The sequence below is a fragment of the Arvicola amphibius genome, chromosome 10, assembly GCF_903992535.2.
Source record: "Arvicola amphibius chromosome 10, mArvAmp1.2, whole genome shotgun sequence".
Taxonomy (NCBI): domain Eukaryota; kingdom Metazoa; phylum Chordata; class Mammalia; order Rodentia; family Cricetidae; genus Arvicola; species Arvicola amphibius.
This window is the reverse complement of record NC_052056.1, coordinates 7,903,335-7,925,341: the sequence shown is the minus strand read 5'-3', so window position 1 is coordinate 7,925,341 and position 22,007 is coordinate 7,903,335. Positions and strand designations below refer to the sequence as shown.

The window sequence follows — 22,007 nt, the reverse complement described above, 5'->3', positions numbered from 1 at the left end:
GAAGCTTGGTTGCAAGGAAGAGAAAGGATTTGGATCACTGTAGCTGTCGATGAGGACATCAAAGAGTCTTATGGGACCCAGGGGGCTTTTCTTAGGGGGTCTCAGTCGTGGTTATGATCTTAGGGATGGTACATAAGAAATGTGGGGTACAGAATGCCCACTTTGGGGTATCCTTGGACAGTGGGGTTGCTGCTGACCTCCATGAGTGAGTTCAGTGGTCAGGGAACCCTCGCTGTCAAAACCCACCCATTGCCCTCTGCATTTCTTGGATCTCTTTGCTTTCAGCTTATATAAGTTGAGGCTTTGCCCATTGGTTTAGGCTCTGGATAATATGGGGCTGAGTCGGGGAAACGAAGTGAAGATGGCTGGTGGAGAGCTGATGGGGATTTGAGACAACTGGAGTGCAGTGTTGTAGCGCCTTTATCTATAGACTGGCTTCAGAGGCCGAGGGCTGGGTACCACGAAGGGTCACCTGGCCTCTAGAAACTTCTGTTGGGAAGAGAAATGACATTTACATCCTTATTTCATTAGCTCCTCATTCCCCCGTGAGATGCCCCAGGGTCCTCAGTCCTACTTTGTGCACTGGTTGACTTGGTCTTCTTTTATCATGGCCTACAAAGGCAGCCTGGCCATGAAGAAGGAAGAGGCAGACTTGGTAGGAATTCCAGGCACTGCAGGCACCCACGTCTATAGTCCAGCCTTTACCAGGCCAGCTCAGAAAGCGGCTGTTTGCTTTTACCCAGTCCAGCAGGATCCAGTTTCTTGTTTCCCACCAGCAGGGTGTGTTTCCAGGGTGATTTGCCCAATGAATTAGAGCCAGAGTGGAGTGTGTGCTGAGTAACCCCGGGAAAGTAGCTTCCGAACTCCACAGGGAGGGCAGGCGTGGGAGGGCTTCCCGGCCCTGCAGCGGCTGATTATTTTCTCCCCTTCAAATAGGGTGGAGGCCTTGGCTTTTACCCAGTGCTAGGTATGTCAGTTGTCGGGGAGATCTGTTCTAATGAGCTCTGTGGTTTCTTCTGGGGAAGGAAGCTTCCCCCCACTCATTTTTAGTACTGGGGGAGAAGGCACTCCCCTCATTTACAAAGAGAAGAATTTTAGCTTGCAGCCTGGGTGGTGGTGGTGGTGGTGGGAGGCCAGCAGGGAGCCAGGGGTCGGGTACAGTTGTGTTCAGCTACATAAACAGCAGCAATTAGTGGGTCCCTGTAAAAGACAGTCATGCGTGTTTGTCGTCTGGCATCTCTTTCTCTGTGAATCAGAGCAGCACTGAAATTAATTATGAAGACAGCAAAGGATACTTTTGCTTCCTGTTAAATAAGTCTCATGCACGCAGGAGCACGTTCCAGTAGAATGCATGTACACACAGTTTCTACGGGAAGAAGGCATGAAGCCAGTTGATTTTCAAACCTTCCCACTGGGCCATGCTAATCATGCCGGCGTTGGGCCCCTTTACACTGTATTCTGGCTAGGGCTGGAGAAGCAAGGCCCTAAGCCCCTTGCTGCTTTTCTTCCTGGCTTCTTTGGAGGCTGGGAGCATCTCTTTGCTGATTTCATGCTGCAGGGTCACCCAGCTTTTTATTATGTGTAATGAGGCTTACCAAAAGTGGTGCTAGTAGCTAGTTAGTTTGCTCATAAGAAAATCCCAGGATGGGCAGGGAAACCACAGTCCAGGCCTCGGCAGCCCAGGTACAGAGGTTTGCTTTCTCCCCAGGCCTCTCTTGGTCCTGCAGATGGCCATTCTCTGGCTATGTCTTCACATGGTCTTCTTTTAATTGTCCCCGACAGGGATGGAGTTACTCTAGGAAGACATTTGCCTTCTTCCTTTTGGTGATCAAACTATTGAGACAGTGTTTCCCCCAAACTGTAATTTCCCCAGGAGATAGGTGGGGGTGGGGCTGGTATCCCAAAGGGAGACTTTACACAGTCCTGGCTACTTCTCAGACCACCTTGCAGGAAGGACTACAGGCTGAGACAGTCATGGGCCAGTGAGATGGGCCAGCGATGGGCAGGACTACACCCTTGACCGGGTCTGCTTTCGTTAAGCATATCCCATGACTGTATTTAAACCCAGCCCTCATGTTTGGAGGTCCCTAGACATCTTCGTTTTTTCCTTTTTCTAACATGATCGAATTGAGTAAAGCTCCTTTCTCTGCTCTTTATTGTTTAGTTGGTCTATTGAGGATGGTGGGCTAGCTCATTAGGGCTGCCAGGGCCCAGGCCCTGACCCTACGGCTGCTAACGTTACCTGTGCTAACGTTACCTGTGCGTGCGCATGGCCCCTGTCTCCCTCTTAGGAACTCATCAATCTTAGTAGATTGAGGACCCAACTCTTTACAAAGTGCTAGAAGGCCAAACACGATTTCTGCCTCTGTGGGGGTATTTCAGTCCCTCTTTCCTTTCTCCCCTTCTCTTCCCCCACCTCTCCCTGTGTGTGGTGTGGCAGCCAGGGAGGAGGAACGGGGTGGTGGAAGTGGGGGATGGAGTGTGTAACCTGAGTCTGAGGGAGGAGTGTGCCTGGGAGGAATTTCCAGGCCAGGGTGAGTGAGGACCAGAGCAGGGGACAGGGATAGGATCAGGGAAGTGTGACCCAGGTCAGTGTAGTGGTGGGGGGTGGAGGAGGGGAAAGAAAGGGGCGACTAGGAGGAGGAGCTGACCGGCCTTGTGATTAATTAGGGATTGGGCTAGGGGTGGGGTGGGGGAGTGGAGAGAGGAGGGGAGGAGGTTGCCAGCTGGGACAGCCTGTGGATACCTGGAATACACAGAAGAGGTACTAGGCTGAGTGGCCTTTGGAAGACCCACACCAGATGACTGCAAGCACATTAGCGTGGAGCAAAGCCCTCTGTCGTTGCCTGTGGGCGTCATCTGAGTCAGGACGCAGAGGAGGGACATGGACTTCCCTTAGGCAGAAAAGTGGCCTTGACCAGAGATTTAGGGCTCTGGTGATAAAAGCAGGAGGTGCTTCATCTGGAGCAAGGTAACAAGGTGGGGCCAGAGAGAATTGGGACACTGGAGTAGGTATCTCATGGCACCAGGGACTTGAGGGGACAGTTGTAGGGGATGCGGGGAGTTGGACTGCAGGGGTTTCCTGGCTTCTGTTTTTACCTTCCCTTCTCGTGCAAAACACAATTACAATTTAAGGAATATGGTGATTGTTGTGCTGAGGGTTCATTTGTTTCTCCAGCATCCCAGACATTAGAGTCTCTTCTCTGTTATTCAAACCAGTGAGGGAAGCTTGAGAGGTCCAAGCCTCGAAGTGACACAGTTAGTTGGAAGTCTTGTGCTCAGCATTGCCCATGCTGGAGTGTGGTATGTGGCACTATGTGTTGTCTGTAGCGAGCAGGCTGAGGACAGGAGAGGGGCTCAGAGAACTGCCTCAGCCTTGGTGACTGAGCCCCGGTACCTTGTATTACTGTGGGGTGAACTTGTAGGATGTTCTGTGGCCCATTTGACTGCCCAGCTTCTATAATGAGAGCCCACAGACGGAATGGCTACAATAGCTCACATTCATTTTCTCGTGGCTCTAGACGGTTAGGAACGGAGGTGCAGAAAGCTTTCTCCTCAGGCTTGTCCCCCACTTGCAGTGTCCTCCGATGGCCTTTTCTGTGCATTACAAAGAAAGAGACAGAACTTGGCTCTCTCTTCTGTTTCCGTGTGGACCCAGCAGCACTGGGTTAGTGTCCCACCCCTGTGACCCCACCTTACTTTCAATCTCCTCTTTCAAATATAGTCACACTAGACTTGGGGCCTCAGCTTATACATTTGAGGAAGGAAAATTCATTTTATAAGAGTAATTTCAAACCACTATAACTAATTTGAACTGTCCCTACAAATAAGGTTGAAAACTCGAGCCAGTTACGGGGTATAGTTGTTATCTGGAACAGTATCCAGTGTGCCGTAATGCTGAATGCCTGCTCATTAAAGTAGGAAAGATTAATTTCACTTTAGCACATAATATCCATTAAGAAACCAAAGGGCTCTGAAAAGAAAGCTTTTGGGGGCCCATTTCCATGTAAAAAAGAAATCTAGTTGTTAGGGCCTCTTGTCCCTGAGTGGGGACAAGTGCTTTGACGAGGGCATGAACGCCCCGAAACCCAGCCTCCGCCGTGAAATGTGTAAAGCGTGTGTATGCCTCTGTTGTGTTAAAAGGAGTCCATCTTTCTTCCAGCCACATACAAGGCCCATTTTATACCTGGGTTTCCTCTTTAGGGAGTTGGTTCATCATTCTGGATCTGGCTTCAGAATGATTGATGGGTAGAGAATCCAGGAGATAGAAATGAATTGGAAATGCTGTAGACAGTCTCAGCCAAGCCGGTGTTTGAAGATGAGAGACAAGACTTGTAGGCCGCTGCCTCGGAACTGGAAAGTCAAACCAGTGCTGGAGAGTTCAGCGCTCTGAAACGCAGGTCTGGCTTTCTTGCTCCCTCCTGGCTGATCTACTGGAAGTGAAGTTGACAAAAATGGCATCAGTTTAAGGAGGACTGACGAGGTGTGGGGGCGCAGGCCCGAGCGCTCTGTGTGATTAGGGAACTGCGGGTCCTCACTGTGTCCGCGTGTCATGCTCTCTACCACTGCGCGACTCATAGACTCTCTCCACAAAGCAGGTGACAGAGGCACTGGGCTTCCTTTCCGCCAGGTCCTTTTCCTCCTGGGTGTGGACCCCTCAGAGTGACACCGCCATTCCACGCGGGACAAAGCCTTCTCCTGTTCCTTTAGGTCTGCTTGTTTGATTTTTTTTTTCTTTTGAAATTAATGTCAAGGGATTTCTTTTTTTCTAGTGAGCTTATCTCACTATTTAAAGGTTGATTTCAGCCATCTTGGGTGGGCTCTGGGTTTGTTTGGACAGGGAAAGAGGAAGGAAGTTGGAGGGAGGGTGGCAGCCTGGGGGGGGGCACACTGCTTCTCGGTGCAGGGCATAGATGGAAGGGCAAGCATCTTCCAGCTGTGCGTCAGACCTGTCTACAGCTCTGCTGTTTAGCATGCTGGAAATACGGGCAATCTTTGAAAATAAGTTCCTTTTTCTCCACTTTTAAAATTTTATGCGTTTGGATGTTTCGCACTTGTGTGTGTGTGTGTGTGTGTGTGTGTGTGTGTGTATCACGTTCTTGCCTGGTGCCTGCAGAGGCCAGAAGCAGCTGTCGGATCCCCTGGGACTGGAGTTACAGGTGGTTGTGAGCTACCATGTGGGTGCTGGGAATCAAACCTGGGTCCCATGGAGAGCAGCCAGTGAGTGCCCTTCATCACAGAGACACCTCTCTAGACCTGAAAATAGATACCTTTGTAAAATTCCCATACTTTTCAACTCAGATCCTTGGTTTTATGGCCCTCGTAGAGAATCGGTTCTCTTGATTTTCTCAGGGAGACATGTAGGCCTAGATTGTCCCTTATCTTCTCTACACTTCCCAACCTGGGAAAACAAAAAACCACACATACACCTCTGACTGGGAGTTCCTACACGGCGTTGCCGTAGCCCTGACCTGCAATGGCTTTGTAGCGATGGTCTTAGCCACTGGTGTCTTCTCTTCCGTGGTCCAGACCATGCTGGATCTGCTTACTTTGTGGTTATTTGGTGACAGCTTTCCTCGAAACCTCTCCTGCCGGACAGTTTTCTCTTCCCAGCAGAGACCTAGGCTCACTTTGGCTGTTACACTGATGGAACGGGTGTTAGACGTGTTCCTGCAGATCTCTGATTGCCGTCTTATTGAATCCAGGCCTCCCTGTGTCGACCGTTGATTGTTTTCCCCTTGACTCCTGCTCAGCTTGCGTCCCTGTCCAGCTGTTGTGCATGCAGGTGATGAGAGGGTCTGCAATCAGAATGGCCTTCCTCTGTACGCGTTATCAGTGCCGGGTGAAATGGAAGCAAGTTGAAGACGGGGAGAGTTTACTAGGCAGCCTTCTGTCCCTGCGGTAGCTTTAACCCTTCAGGGTGCTCCCACAGGGCTGCCAGACTGGAAGGACTCGGGAAATAAGCCATCACATGATGGTGACATGCGATGTTAGTTTCCTGCCTGCAGTGACAAACTGTCACGGACTTGGTGGGTTGAAACAGCAGGAAATTATTTTCCAGTATCTGATATCCAAAGTCCAAAGTCAGCTTTATCAGTTCCCAATCAAGATGACCACAGGGCCGCATTTCCTCTTGGGACCCTCAGGGAGATCTTGGCTTGTTTTGCTTTCTGGTGGCTGTACTGATCATGGTTTCCTTCATAGAGCCTTCTCTGTGTGCCTGTCTGATCTTCCTCATCCTCTAAGGCCATCTGGCAAGGTCTCTGGGCCTCGCTCCATCGGCGCAGGGCAATCTCCCTATATCAAGCCCATGTTACTATGTTGATAAAGACCCTTTGCTTAACAGCATTTACAGGCTCCCCGGCTTGGGATATGAATCTGTCTTTGGGATTCTTAGTTTCCACGTTATTATTACCACGGACCTCTGTGAGACAGCTCAAGGGCAGGGCTGATGGTTTGAGGGTGAGGGTCCTGTACTCTCTGCTGTGAGTCATCCGAGATGCTCCCTGCTGAGTCATCCAGGGTGCTCCCTGCTGAGTCATGCCATTACCTTTCCCCCCTTCCCTTTCCAGGTAGAGATGATTGAAAAATGTGGACATTCTTTGACTTAAGACGGTTCAATTTAGGATGATTTGACTGCAGTAGCACAATGGTGACATATATTCAGTAAGAAAGTACACTTCACTGTTCCCCATCTGGGTCATTTCCTGAGCTGGTGCTTTCCCTGTCAGTGGTCATGTGTGACAGTCCATTCCTGACACCATGCTGTACCGTTGAGCCAGGAGGCGTGGTATGTATGCTGTAGCGAATTCCTGCTGTGGGTTTATCAGGGCACAGACCCATGACACAAAGAGAGAAGCCTGCACTGGCCGGTGTTGATTCTGTCACTTGACAGAATCCAGTGTCCTGGCCGTGCCTGTGGGGATCCTTGTCAGAAGCCCTGAGATTACAGAGGAGAGGCGTGAGGTGGGTGCTGGTGGCCTCATGTGTGGCTGGCAAGGGAGGTGGGCATGGGTCCTGGAGATGTGCTCTTGGAAACTTGCACCCAGGCAAAGCTCCCCTCTGTCCCCCGGGGAACTTATTTGTGCCCTTGTCGCTGCTATGACAAATTTCTACCAGCTTGATGACAGTTGCGAGAGATTGATTCAGATACAGTTCTGGGTACCAGAGGTCTGAAACCAAAGTGCTGGCTAGACTTTCTGCCCCTCCCGAGGCTCCTTCCCTCTTCAAGGTTTTTAGTAGTCTCTGGTGTCCTTTGGCTGGAGTCACTCTGTTCTCTACTCCTTCACGTGGCCTTCTCTGCTGTGCCCTCCGCAAGCTCCCTGCTGCTGCTATGGCAAAGGAACACTTGGGAGGTTGTAGAGCCCACTCTCGTAGTTCAGGTTAATCTTACCACGTCCCTTAACCGTGTCCACAGGGTCGCTTTTCCAAAATAAAGTCACATTGATGTGACCCTGGGATTAGCGCTTCATATCTTTAGATGGTCGTTCTTCAGCCTAGGATAAGCAATTCATGAGCTAAGTAAATGATCTCAACAGTAACTGGGTGCTCTGTTTAAAAAGAAGGTCGTATTTTTGCTAGCTTTTAGACTACTGTTTATTTGTTGTACTTTCAAGACGCCATTGCCAAAAAGTGTCCTTTTAAAAACACCCACACAGAGCTAAGCAGAGGCAGAACTTGGTAGTGGCTTTTCAGCATCCCCCATCCCCCAAAAGATAGATCTGTCTGTCTATCTGTCTGTCTATGTGATAGATATATACATACGTGCATACATATATGTGTGTGCATAAAGGGGCACCTGTATGTCTGGGTGACCATATGTGTGTACACGTCTGTGTAGACATCCCCAGTCAACTGTGACTGTCCTTTACACACTGCCCCCTTTGTTTTTTGAAACAAGGTCTCTTAGTTGTCTGGAACTTGCCCAGTAGGCAAGCCTGATGAGCCAGTGAGCCCTAGGCTTCCACCTGGATTACTAGCACACACCACCATGCTGGGCTCCCCCCTCCCCACTGTGGATTCTAGGGATGGAACTCAGGTCTTCCATTTGCAAGGTGAGCACTTTACTGATGGCACCATCTCTCCAGTCTAATACATAAACATTCAGACACAGACACACACACACACACACACACACACACACACACACGCACACACCAGGATCTATAAAGCTGTGAGGTTAGCATCTGGAATGAGTTTGGGACACACCACAGCCAGAATGTAACTGTAGGTGGACCATGAGCTCTGGCCTGGGAGGTCAGGGTAAGATGAAAGGCGACCTGTTATAAGGGAGGAGTTGAGCACGCCTCCTCCAGCCTGTCTGTTCCCTTGCTGACTGCCCTGCGAACTTGCTCTGTTCTTCGTATCTTTAGGCTAGGAGTTTGGAAGCCCTGTTAGGAGGAAGCCACAGTAGACTCAGGGCGCACAGCTATGCCCTCTCCAGTCATCTCATTGGCTGGTAACCTCCTGGCTACCACTGTTTATGATGCACTGTGATGAGCAGAGGGAACAGGCCCTTCGTTAGCAATGGGGGTCTTAACACCCGACAGCAGATCAGCGTGCAGGGATGTGGAGGGGGTTCTGCTGGCCATCTTGAGTTGGTTTATTAGAATGTAGGGACACACAGGGGCAAGGAGGGTGGCAGAAATACTTAGGTAGCGTAGACATGTCTCGGAGGGTTGAGGGGACCCTGGGTGGTTTATGGTGGCCTGATGAAAAAGCGTGCAGCTGCTTCTGCGTGAAGCAGTGAGTGAACCCCAAGGCAGTTCACCCAGAAACCCGGGGCAGCCCCCGTCCATCCAATGTCTATATCCATATCCAATGTGGAGTATAGGGGAGGCCTGGGTCATGGAATTGTTAGGATACTGATGCCGTAGTCCAGGCTGACTGCTACTGGCCAGTGTTTTGCTAATTTAAACTTGTCTTTGGCTTGTTCTTTTTCTCATTTTATGTTTATTAATAGTATTTTTATAGCTCCATTGAAGCTTAATCGACAGCTACAACGTTGCACGTGTTTATTGTGTGCAGCGTGCTGTTTTGATATGTGTGGATGATGTTGTGAAATGAGTTCCACCATCAGGCTCGTTAGCATCCCTGCCACCCACTGAGCATTTCCTGTGCATGTGCTGAGTGTGTTGAAGCCCACGGTGCGTTACACTGTTATCCATAGTCACCTTGGTCTTCATGAGATCTTGAGTCTTAGTGACCACGAACAATGTCCAGAGAGTACTATCTGGGCCTCTCACCGCAAGCATATCTATTTCCGTACAGACCTACCTTTCATTTATGTGTAGAGCTGTACCCATGTTCGGTCGCACTGAGTGTGCTGTGCACCGGGTACCAAATCCGGTTGTTCAAAAGAAAATAGAGAGGAGTGTGAATCACTCGTGCTTCCGCTGCACCTAGGAGCGTCAACCTCTGTTCCAGAGTGTCCTCCAGAGGTAGCTGTGCTGGGCTCGAGGGAGTCAGCATGCCAATGAACTGAGGGGAAGGACAGATGGGGAGATGAACCCCTGGCAGGGTGAATTGGAGGCCTGATCACAGCTAACCGCACTGGGAGGGGGACCGAGGGAAAGTGGAGGTGTGTCTTAGGACCTGGAAGGTGAAGAGGTGACTCCCCCAAAGGAAAGGAGGAAGCTTGGGGTCCTGCTGATTTGGGTGGATAATAGAGTCTTCCGCTCTCCTTCTATGTTTAGGACAAGGTCATTGTGTGGAAATGGCCCAGAAGGAGCGTCTGTGGGTGGTTGCTATGTGAGGTTGGATCTTGACAGCAGGGTTAGAGTTTACCCAAAAGGTGATTTGACAGGGAGCCACCACTGGATGCTAGAGGCAGTGTGACAGCGATCTGTGCAGGTCACAGGGTGGGCAGAGCTGAGCCTGAGAGAGCTGCATCTGTGGCGGTCCCTCCCCAAGCCCCCTAACTGTGCCCGAGAACTGAAGATGGGGTTCTGGGTGTAGCTGTTTGCGAAGCGGGGCTTTGGGGATCACCAGACCCGAAGGAAGCAAGTGGCAGAGTCCTTAGTTCCAGAAGAAAAGGAGTGTCCCATCTCAGCACCCTCCCCGTGGGGAGCAAGTTTGTCGTGGTTGGTCTCTTTGCTGAGTTGTCAAGATTCAGGTTTGCTTAAGTTAATGCTGTCTTTCTTCCTTTAAAGGAATTTTTTTTGTTGTTCTAGTGTTTTCATCTGATGCTATTTGATGAGCTAGCTCGCTGTTTTATTCATGGTGCTCGGATGGGATGCATGGCCTCGCGTGTGCTAGGCAGGGGCTGTGCAGCTGTATCCTTCCCAGCCCCCACCTCTCTGCGTCAAGTGGTGACACCCAGGTTACTCCCGGGTTCCATCTTCCCCAGAGTTCTGGAAACCTCCCGAGGACTGAATGACCTTTGCCTGCAGTGTCTGGTAACTGCTCTGCTTTCTGGTTCACCGCAGGTCGCCATCAAGGTCATCGATAAGAAGAGAGCCAAAAAGGATACGTATGTCACCAAAAACCTGCGGCGGGAGGGCCAGATCCAGCAGATGATCCGGCACCCCAACATCACGCAGCTGCTGGACATCCTGGAGACGGAGAACAGCTACTACCTGGTCATGGAGCTGTGCCCCGGCGGAAACCTCATGCACAAGATCTATGAGAAGAAGCGCCTGGATGAGGCCGAAGCCCGTAGATACATCCGGCAGCTCATCTCTGCGGTGGAGCACCTGCACCGGGCTGGAGTGGTTCACAGGTGAGAGCCGCGCATGCGCTGATCCCCGAGTCTGTACTGAGGGGACCCTCCTAGCAAGGCCTCACAGTTGGGGCTCTGGGTCTTGGTTCCGCCCTTTAGTGGTTGGTTGTTCCTGGGTACATTACTTGACCCCTCTGTGTTCAGCCTCTTCATCTGTGAAGTGGGAGTGCTGACATGCCTCTCTCCAGTGAACCAGTGTTGGGCCAGATCCCTAGCAGTGTTTGATACATAGAAGCACCAGGCAAGCCTGTTCTTACTTCCAAAGGCGGCCATCTTGGTTTGCCTTCCGCTGCTGTGATAAAATACCCTAGTGAAGGCAACTTAAGGCGAAAAGGCTCAAAATTTTAGGTTACAGTCTGTCATTGTGGTGCCAGCAGTGGCAGGAGCTTGAAGCAGCTAAATATTGCATTCACGGTAGAGAGCAGAGAGCAGTGAGCGCTTGCGTCCTGGTCATTAGCTCACCTTCCCCACAACCCAGGGAATGGTGACGCCCACAGTGGACAAGGTCTTCCCACTCCACAAGACAATCCCCCACAGACGTGCCCACAAGCCAACCTGATCTAGATCCCTCTTTGAGACTCTATCCACATGGTTCTGGGTTGTGTCAAGTTGACAATTTAAACCAAAATACATTGTATAAATGTATGAAAATTTCAAAGAATAAACCAATGTGTTATTAAAAAATAAATAGAAAATGTACGGAGCAGAACAAAACAAAACAAAATCACAAAAGGCCATAGAGGGGACCAGTTGCCCGAATGCCTCACAGAACTCACTTGGCGAGCACTTGGAATGGATGCTTTTAGCTCAGTGATTTCGTTGTGTGTGCTGTTGATGGCAGCTGCTCTGAGTGGAATCCCCGTCCAGATTGTGAGCTTGCCCTTACAGTGAGGGGCCTTCTCCAGAATCCTTCAAACCTGGAGGACGATTAACGAAATCAAGCTTGATGATACCAGCTTGTTCTCTTGGGGGTGGGGAGGAAGAAGGAAAGTGGACGGAGACTGTATACATTGCAGTGTTGCTGTTGTTATTGGCGCAAGTCTCTGTGTGAAAGTTTAAAATAGGTTCCAGTGCCCCTCTTCTCCTCAAGAAAATACTGAGTGCTCGCTGCTCTTGCAGAGTTCTGAAGTTGGTCCCCAGCACCCATGTTGTGTGTGTGTGGGAGGGGGGCAGGGCTCACGTTGTCTGCAGTTTCAGCTCCAGGGAAGCTGATGCCCCCTGAGGACTCTGGACACAACCCCCATGTACATCCGCCACATGGCTCCTCACGTGTAAACATGTGCATGCCATTAAAAATAAGAATAAAATCTTGAGAAAGTGCTGGGCGCAGAGGCATGTAGAAGCCAGAAGCAGGTGAATCATGAATTTGAGGCCAGGCTGGTTTACATATTGAGTTCCACATCAGCCAGGACTACGTAGTAAGAACTTGTCTCAAAAGAAAAAAACAAGAGCTGGAGCGATGGCTCAGTGGTTAAGAGCACTGACTGCTTTTTCCAGAGGACTCGGGTTCAACTCTCAGCTCCCACATGGCAGCTTACACCTGTCTGTAACTCCAATTCCAGGGGAACCCGACACCCTCACACAGACATACACACAGGCAAAACACTAATAAACATAAAATTAAAAAATACCTTTATTTATATAAAAAAGAAAAAACAAAAAAGCTCAAACACAAAGCAACCAACCAACCCAAAACAAACAAACAAAACCAGAAACAAACAAAAACAAAAAGGATAGAGAGAAAACAGTATGTGGCTCTCTAATAAATGTTCTTTTATTTTTATAGAATTTTAAGTAATTGCCATATTCTTAAGAAAGTCATTTAGCTCATTTTAAAAAGCAAAATCAGGGCATAAAATGAACATGCATGCATTTTTACATGTATACATGTGCATTGAATACATGTTGAAATGTGAAATTGGGATATAATGGTAAAATTCACAATATAAAATGCACAACCAGTTTAATGGTATTAAGAATATTCAGAGTTCTGCAACATCACTACATCCAATTTAGAAACAGTTCTTATCCCTCACCGAGAGCCCTGTCCCTACTGGCAGTCATTCACCATTCTTCCGTCCCAGCGCCTTTGGCTAACTCTTTGTCAGCTGCCTGTCTCTGTGGACTTGCCTGTTCTCGATATTTCATAGAAATTGAACCATGGCCGCATTGCTGGTGTCTTAGGCAGCATAATACTGCGAGAACAAAAGAACGGGGAAGAGGAGGAGAGAGGAGGAGGAGGAGGAGGGGAGGAGAGGAGGAGGAGGAGGCGGAGGAGGAGGAGAGGAGGAGGAGGCGAGGAGGAGGAGGAGGAAGAGAAAAGGAAAAGAAAAGGAAAAGGAAAAGGAAAGAGGGAAAAGGAAAGGAAGGAAAAGGAAAAGGAAAAGGAACAGGAACACTGAACAGTAAACAGGCACTCCACTTCCCCTTCCCTTCTGCTTTGTTCTTTCTTCTGCTTCTTTCCTCTTCTTCTTTCTTCTTCGTCTCTCTGCTTCTTCTTCTTCTTCTTCACAATTAATGATATTCTCTGCGTGTGGTGGGATGCCCATGTTATTAGTCTCTCCATATGCGAATGGACACTTGGGTGGCTTCCTCCTTGGGGCCATTGTGAACAGCACATGTTCATAGTGGACTTTCCTGTGTTTCCACTTCTGCTGTTCCTGAGGATTCTTTCCTGCACGGGGAGTTACCGAATCTAAGGTTACCTCTGCAGAAACACGGGTTTTCTTTACATTCAACTTTGAATGCTGCCTCTTCGCTTTCGGAAAGCCACTCGCTTCTGATCAATGAACGACTCCACTTAATAAATCCCAGCACTTCCGAGTTCTACAGGGCTGTGTCCTCCCCAGTGAGATTGGCACATGGAGTGCTCTGCCATGTGTCTGAATCTAGGGGCAGCTTCAAGGACACCCCGTGGCTTGCTGCTTTTCTGGACAGGCTTTGGCTGGTCACCATCTGCTCCTGTCATTTAGTCCTTGCTGAGGTGAGGACCCTCTCCATACAGGCAGCCTTAGTCACACCCCCTCAGGCGGTTTCTCTGTAAGACCTCTACTGCAGGTCAGCACGGAAGGGAACGTTAGTAAATTTGCAGCGTGTGTCACTGCTTTTGACTTGTGTGTCCTGTGCTGTCACCTCCGGCCTGTTATAGGGGAAGGATGCGAAAAGGGTGCCTGGCTCTGTCTCTGTTTGCTCAGATGACAGAGGGAAACCTCAGGACTGAGTCAGCTTGGACTACTGACTCCGTGGGTCGCAGCAGAAAATAGAAGCAGGACCGCAAGCCACGGAGTGTTCCCCTGGACTCGATGTTTTCTTCCCAGGGTTCTGTGCTAAGTAAGAAGAGTGCTGGGCTTCTCAGGGTTGGAGGACAACACAGGAAGCTGGAGCAAATCCTGTAGGGGTGCCTGTGGGTCTCCCCTGCAGAAAAATCTCAACAGTCCCTCTAAAGCAATTTTTAACAAACTCCAATCCCACAGTGCAATTACTGTCAGAATGTCAAAGGAAGGAATTTAATAATGTTTTGATAGCAGAGACAGGACGCTTTTAAAAAGCTCTCAACTCCAGCTTTTTCTGTCTTCCCCTCTCTCCTTGGAAATAGTGTTATAATCCAATACTGGCTAGAGCTCTGGCCTTTTAGAGTTAGAAGAGAGGGAGCAGAAAGACAGGCAAGTATAGCTTGCTTTTCCCTCTGGAAGTCATGGTGTGTGTGTGTGTGTGTGTGTGTGTGTGTGTGTTCGTGTGCATCTTCTGTGTGTGTGTGAGTATATCTATGAGTATGTGAGCGTATGTATGTGTGTGCGAATGTATCTATGTGTGTGTACATGTACTTCTGCATGTGTGTGTGAGTGTATGTATGTGTGTGAGCATATGTATGTGTGTGTGAGTGTATGTGTGTCTGTACATGTGCATCTGCATGTGTGTGTGTGAATGTATGTATGTGTGTGTACCTGTGTGTGAGCATATGTATGTGTGTGTACATGTGCATCTGCATGTGAGCATATGTATGCGTGTATGAGCATATATATGTGTGTGAGTGTGTATGTGTGTGTGAGTAAGTGCCTGTGTGTGCACATGTGTGTGTGCATGTGTGTGTGCACCTATGCAGGAACATATGTGTGTGCAGGCCAGAGGTTGACATTGGGTTTCTGTCAGTTGCTTTTCCACCTTAGTTTTCGAGACAGCCTTTCACGCGGCCTTGAGCTTGCTGATTTGACTTCAGTGGCAGGCCCTGTTTCTTCCTCCTCGGTGCTGTGTCTGCAGGCGTGGTCCTCTGCGCCTCGCTTTTATGAGGGTGCTGGGGACCTGAACTCAGATTCTCATGCCTATGCTGTCCCCCCAGCCCCCTGCAGTCTAGGAGGTGATGCCGTCCTCCATTCACAAGTGGCTTTCTTCCAAACGTCTTGACTTTCACAAATCTCACACGACTGACTTTTAACTAATTAATTAATTATTTACCTTTTGATTTGACATTTTTGATTTAGGGGCCATCAGCAGCATATTTTTGAATGCCACTCCTTTGGTCCCCGTTCTGTCCCAGTGGTGGAGAATTGTCTTTTTCATGTGGTAGTGGAGGAGCAAAGCTCCTCGATTATTCTAAGGTTAGAGGAGTTAGCATTTCAGAGAAGCCGTGGTCTCTGGTGGGAGGAAACCTTGTGAGTGAAGAGAAGGAAGCAGGCGATTGGAAGGGATGGAAGGGATGTCACTGGCTGCCTGGATACTGAGCCTTAAAAGGCTGTGGGTTCTCTTGTTGGAGGATGCTCTAAGTACTCAGAGTTCTGAGGATTCAAACTTGGGCCTCACACCTGTGCATCAAGCACTCCCCCCTCAGAGCTGTTGCCCAGGCCCCTCTGCCCCCCATTTGTTTTATTTACCTCCCCCCAAACGCTCCTGCAGCAGGATGTCGCCATCAGACAACTCACCTGCTGCATGTAGAGCTTGACCCGTGAACCCGCAAGAACAGCATGATGGGAAACTAATCTGAAACTCATCTGGTCATTCAAAGTAGCAGATTCCAACCAAAGATGGCTAGAGACACAGCCGCATTCCGCCTGTCCCTAAGCAGGAAGAGACAAGCCACAGGCCCGCAGGGCCAGAAGAAAGGGCTCCATGATCAAAGGGGAACTGGAGCCCATGCTTAGACAAGTGTTAGCACCTCCCTGCCCAGGGCCTTGACCTGTATTCATCAACATTGGGAAGGTGTTGTCCTCCCTGAGAGGGACAGCAGTGGGAAAGAGGGGTGCCCTTTGTTCTCTCAGACTGACATGAAGCAGGCACCGCCTGGGCAGGTTGTATAAATCCTTTTAACTTTTAGGATTTGTTCCTTAGCAAGGGGAGGAGAAGGCAAGTCGGGGTGGAGGGATCCTGTCTGTCACTTCCAGGACCAGCTGGGGATCCCAGGGCCTTTTGTGGGGAGCAGACATCTGCCTGTGGATACTGGATACAGAGAAGGTTGTGTGTGTGGTTGGGTTTGAAATACAGGGTCGTGAATGGTAGAATTAGTCCAAGCTCTTTGTGGACAGACGTGTACTGTCAGCAACCAGGACTCAGACCACTGCTCTCTAGACTCTGCTGCTTACAGGCTACGGGGGGGGGGGGGCAGATGAGTCAGGCTTCCTTTGTCTTTGGCAATCCGTTTTACAAGGACGTTCGATCATCCACTGTGTGTGGTGACGGGTCAACCAGTGTCAAGTGTTCTGAGCGAGCTTCTCTGTAGGGAGTGTCGGAGTCCCTGTCCATGACGAACTCTGGATGCTCACGGCCACCACTGTCCTCTGCCCGCGCTGCCGTCACCATCTTTCTCTGGTCCCGCTTCGAGCCTGCCTCCTCTGGGAAACCCTTCCGGCCAGGCACCCTGGTCATGTCCACACACACCAAGCACCCGTCACTTACTTCCCATCATGATCCTGGGTGCGTTTTGCCTGGTCTCTCTCTGTCTTCTTCCCAAATTCTGCCTTAGACCTGAGCTCAGCCCAGGGCTCCTGGAAGGAAAACGGAATGAATTCAGCAAATGTCAGTCTTGGTACTAGATGGTGCTTTTCTGGGATCAGTCCCAGGTTCTTTTTGGAATATTCCATAGTCTTCCCATAATTTCAGGGGGAGTTTCTTGGTTCATTTGGTGTGAGTTTGTTTGCTTATTTGTTATTACTATTTTTTCACTGATTAGCAATTTGCTTGTGGAACATAATAGGAAATAAAAATTTCATTTTAAATAAGTAGATCAGCATTAACAGGTTGTATGTGTCTTTTATACCACCAAGCCATCTTGTAAACAGCCAGATTTATAAATCGGTGTTTCTGAAGGGAAGACAGCAGCTCGCCACAAAGAGCCCGTTGCCTTGAGGAGCTGGAGGCTTTGCCCCATCTGCTCTTAATACAATAAAGTCCATCTGTGGTTGTCCCCCACCCCCGAAAAAGTCTTCTCCCTCAAGCTTTATCCTGTCTGAGTGTGGTCTAGCTCTCCCTGGATTCCATCCCTCTGACTTTCTTGGGAGGGTTGTGCCCTTAATACTGATTGTTCAATGAACAATTCTTTATCCTACATAAGTCTTTTCTGGAGTTGTCCTTCTTTTATCTTTGTGTGTGTGTGTGTGTGTGTGTGTGTGTGTGTGCAGGTGCTTGTGGGATCTAAAAGTATCAGATCAGCCGGGTGGTGGTGGCACATGCCTTTAATCCCAGCACTCGGCAGGCAGAGGCAGGCGGATCTCTGAGTTCGAGGCCAGCCTGGTCTACAAGAGCTAGTTCCAGGACAGGCTCTAGAAACTACAGGGAAACCCTGTCTTGAAAACCCCAAAAAAAGTATCAGATCCTCTGGAGATGGAATCACAGGTGGTTGCAAGCCTCTTCACATGGGTGCTGGGAGCCAATCTAGAGAGCTCTGCTGGAGTAGTATGTGCCCTGAACCTCTGAGCCATCTCCCAGCTCTGCAGGATGCTATTTGTTCTTTTTGTCTTCTTTTAAAGGAAAAATAAAAAGCTCAGGGAGTTTGAATGACTTGCTTGGGGCAAGTCATTGGTCAGCGAGAGAGAGCGTGGAACCCACGCTGCCTCCTCACACAGAGAGAACGTGGAGCCCACGCTGCCCACTCACAGAGAGAACATGGAGCCCACGCTGCCCGCTCACAGAGAGAACATGGAGCCCACGCTGGCCGCTCACAGAGAGAATGTGGAGCCCACGCTGCCTTCCCCACGCTCAGGGCCATCATGTTTGTCTACTGTCTGCTCAGCCCCCAGCTGTGGGAGTCACTGCTCTAGCATCTCAGGTTCCTCTCACCTCTGCAAATCCTGGCTGCCTCAGCTCATTATCACGTTCATTTCCAGTGCTTCTCAACCTGTGGGTCACAACCCCCTCACAAACCTTTGTCTCCAGGAAATATTTATATCATGATTCATAACAATAGCAAATTTACAGTTATGGAGTAGCTGTTGTGGGGGTGGCCACAACAGAGGAACTCTGTTAAAGGCTGAGAACCGCTGGTCTGTTGTAACTCAGTCAAGTGGCTAACTCCTGGGTCTCTCCTCTTGTCTCATACTTTAGTTTTTGTTTCCATTTTTGGAGATTTTGGCCTCTTTAGTTCCTTATATACTGAGTTTCCATGTTACTCCTTTGTTTTTTTTAGGGCTCCTGTTGAGAAGTTATTCTGATATACTTAGAAGGGTTGCAGCCATCAGGAAGGTTGAGAACCTCTAATTTAGGGTCTCATTCCTGAGCGTTTCCCTTTGGCTTTCTCCTGAATTCCTGCCACTCCTACCATTACTTTTCCACTATCCCATGATCCTGGAAACATGTGACACACACATGCGCAGCCCCCACAATCATATTTGTGGATATGTGTTTGATCTCATGTACATGTGTGCATATGATGATTTCATAGTTTTGTATACTAGGACACACATTGTGCATGCCTATATGTAAACTGCATGCATGCTTGTTTTCTTCCACATGCATGCACACATGTACATGTAATGCCCTCGTGTGTGGGTTTGTATATGTCTATGAGTATGTATGTGTACTCATGCCCACGAGCACACAGTGAATACATGTGTGCTCACATGTACACCTAATCCCCTCTCCTGTGCCGCTCCTGTGTGCTTCATTTGGAACACAGGTATTGTCCCTGCCCAGTCAAGACCCAAATGTGTCTGACAAGAGTCCCCCCTGTTCTTTTCTCCATCACTCTTTTGTCTGGGGGGACAGTGGCTGGAATTCCTTGTGACCAGTTCCCCCAAATTCAAGATGACTATCTTCAAAAGCTTCAAGCAAAGTTTGGGTGGGCGAAGAAGGAAGGAGACACACATATGAACCGTAGGATTGGCCTCTTCTCTGTCAAGGACCTAGACCAAAGGTCCATGGGCATGCTCTCTGTGAACTCCATCGGACATACCCGCTTTGGCAACATCTGCGGCCTCTGGCTGTTTCCTGCTGGAGCTGAGCACTTGGCAGAGATGGTCCAGGGACCTTTTGTTTGCCTACTTCCCATGTCTGTCTGGTGATCTCATCTTGGCCGGACTCTCTCCTTGACAAGAGGCAGCTCAGGTGGATCTCCTCATTGGTGTCTTGGTGTTGTACTTTGTTCTGAAGACCCGGTCCCCTCTAGCACTGTCCCAGATCCCATCTCTGGAGCCACCTGGGAGCACAGCCCGCTTTATCCTCATCTCCCCACTCCCCCAGGCCTTTTTAGTACTAAAAGCTTTCATTTTTCTTTCCTTCTAAATGTTTTTAACTGACACATACTTTTGTACGTTTATTGGGTACCGAGTGATGTTTTAATAGGTGTATACAATGTGTGACGGTCAAGCTAGGGTAATTAGCACATCATTTCAAACATCATTTCCTTGTGTGAGAAGAGCCCAAAGCTCTACCTGCTTTGGTCCACACTAGATTACTTTAACTTTCGTCACCAGCCAGGCGGTAGAACCAGATCTGGCTTCTCTGGTTTTGTACCTGTATCCTCAACCTCTCTCTGCCCTACCTCCCTCAATCCTCCCCAGATTCTGGCAAATCTGTCCTGCCTCCTCTTTAGAGGAAGTCACTTCTTCCGCCTCCCCAAATGGTTGGGAACATTCGGTATTTATCTCCCCGCGTTTGGGTTATTTCATTTACCACACAACCTTTAGGTTACGTATCCAGAGGGTAGAAGAAGTCCAAGGGGCACCTGTAGTGCCTCTCTGTCCGTCACAGGCAGTGGACAAAATAACATGGCGCATGTACACATTCAGTCAGAGAAGAGAGTGGCAGACTGTCGTTTGTGGCAGCGTGAATGAGCCTGCCGGACACGGTATTACATGGAATAAACCTTGTTGCTCTCTGAAGCCCTGCAGCCCAGAAAAAGTGACTTTCACAAACCAACACTGAACCTCATGGTCACCTTGCCGTGAGGACGCATTATTAATATTGTAAGATAGTAGGAAGATCTGCTCATTTCCCCTCTCCTGTTGGCCATTTGCGCCATTCTTCCCCCAGGGTCAGTGAACGCGGCCTCGCATGTTCCTAACGCTAGGAAGAGAAAAGCGTAAAGGCTCTTTGGAGAAGATCATAGACTTGTAGCGAAACTGCACAGAAACTCCAGGGTCCCCATTCACCTTCCCTTTGTCTACTTACGCAGCTTGGGGAGCCATAGCACCCTGTCTTAGTTGGTGACCTATAACAAAGACATGGGCATTGACTAAGGGCTGCAGTTGGCGCTAAGTTTCATTGCATCGTACATTTCTGTGAGCCCTGAGATCTATGATTCCATGGATACAGCAGCACAGACCCACAAAGGGCCTTTTCACCAGCACCCCAACGCCTCACATCCCATCTTTCAGATAACCCAGCCTCTGAAATGAAGTGACCTATCCCGTGTTTGCACAGAGCCCTTGGCCGTATGGCTAAACCAATGCAAACACCACGTTAAGTTACACGGCAAGGACAGCGTCTGGGTACCCTCCGCACAGGATATCTTCTCCTCCCACATGTTTTCAGTCTGAACTTGGAGAACTCCTGAATCCAAAAGGTTTGCTGTGATCGGGAAAAAGCAACATTAGAAAGCTGGACATGAAGCCAGGGGTGGTGATGCGTATTTATCCCACCACTGGGCAGCTGAGGCAGGAGCATTGCTACAAGTTCAAGGTCAGACTGAGCTACATAGCAAGGCACTTCCCCTTCCTCAACCCCTCATTTCACCTCATCTTAAAGCAAACAAACAAACAAAACATTCATTCCCCCAAATTTGGACACGGGAGACCACGGGGAAACATTGTCCTTTCAAAGCAGGAAGTTGGAATGATGTCTGAAGGGCCAATGCTCCTGCCACCTCAGCAGTCAAGATCATTTGGGCACCCAGGGACTTCCTGTCCCCACCGCTAGCCTTGGGACATCCTGGTAGAGAAACTGGTTCCCGCTGGAATCATCTAGGAGTCTGAACAAAAGGATAACGGGTGGCCGCTTGCCTGCTAGGCTTGTTCTGTCCATTTGTCCTGGTGACTGGAGTCAGCGCTTCAGGAGAATTGTGCGTAGGAAGGTGGTGGCTTTGAGCTGGTTTTATTCTCCTTTTACCAAATAATTATATTTTATACTTCCTCTTGGTTTTATAAACTTTCTGTGTTTTTTGTAGCTATTTTTTCTTTTATAGTGCCTCTTTTCTGTGCTTGCTCTAATCATTACTGTTTTTCTCTAGGCATTCATGGCCCCAGAATTGCTCAGCTTCGATTATTATTCTTATCAATTACTTTTTTTTCCTCAACTCTTTAAGCTGTTTTTTTTTTTGTACAATATTTGTTCTGAACAATATTTTCCCCCTTTAATGCCTGACTGTGACTTCCTTTAGGCAGGGAGGCTTAATTTCACTTGAAGCAAACTGTGTCTTTGCCTTAGATTGAAAAAGTGTCGTGCTGTGTAATCAGTAGTCACCGGATCACACTTTGGGCTGTTCCTGGCTCTCTGCTGTATGTTTGTCTGCATGTTGGAATTGCCGTAAATGCTCGAGTAAAAGTCAGGCTCATATAAAGCCGTAGTTATCTCTGGGAAAGAAACCGTCCTTTGCAGGGTCTCTCTGGAAATCCCTATCACCGACCAAGCTGTAGCTGTAGAAGGCACATCACACTTGGTTTGTGTCACCGATGACACTCCGGGCTCCAGCAGTCGTCCTAGGACTATGGCAGAAGGGACGATGAAGACAGTGGACACAGATTCTGGAAGAATGGCTCCCAGCTGTGATGGCTTAGGGACTACACGGAAAACAACCCATTGAGTGCCTAACTTATGGGGATTTTAAATGGGTGCCTATGGTTTAGGGTCTCAAGCAAATATTAAC

General features: G+C 49.1%; 1 protein-coding gene across 1 annotated transcript in view; it reads left to right on the top strand.

Annotated features, from left to right (window-relative positions):
* Positions 1–22,007, top strand: part of Hunk (hormonally up-regulated Neu-associated kinase) — a 101,604-nt gene that overhangs the window by 34,678 nt on the left and 44,919 nt on the right. The window contains 1 exon segment of the mRNA XM_042055799.1: positions 10,428–10,720. Within this exon segment, the coding sequence (XP_041911733.1) occupies positions 10,428–10,720 (293 nt within the window).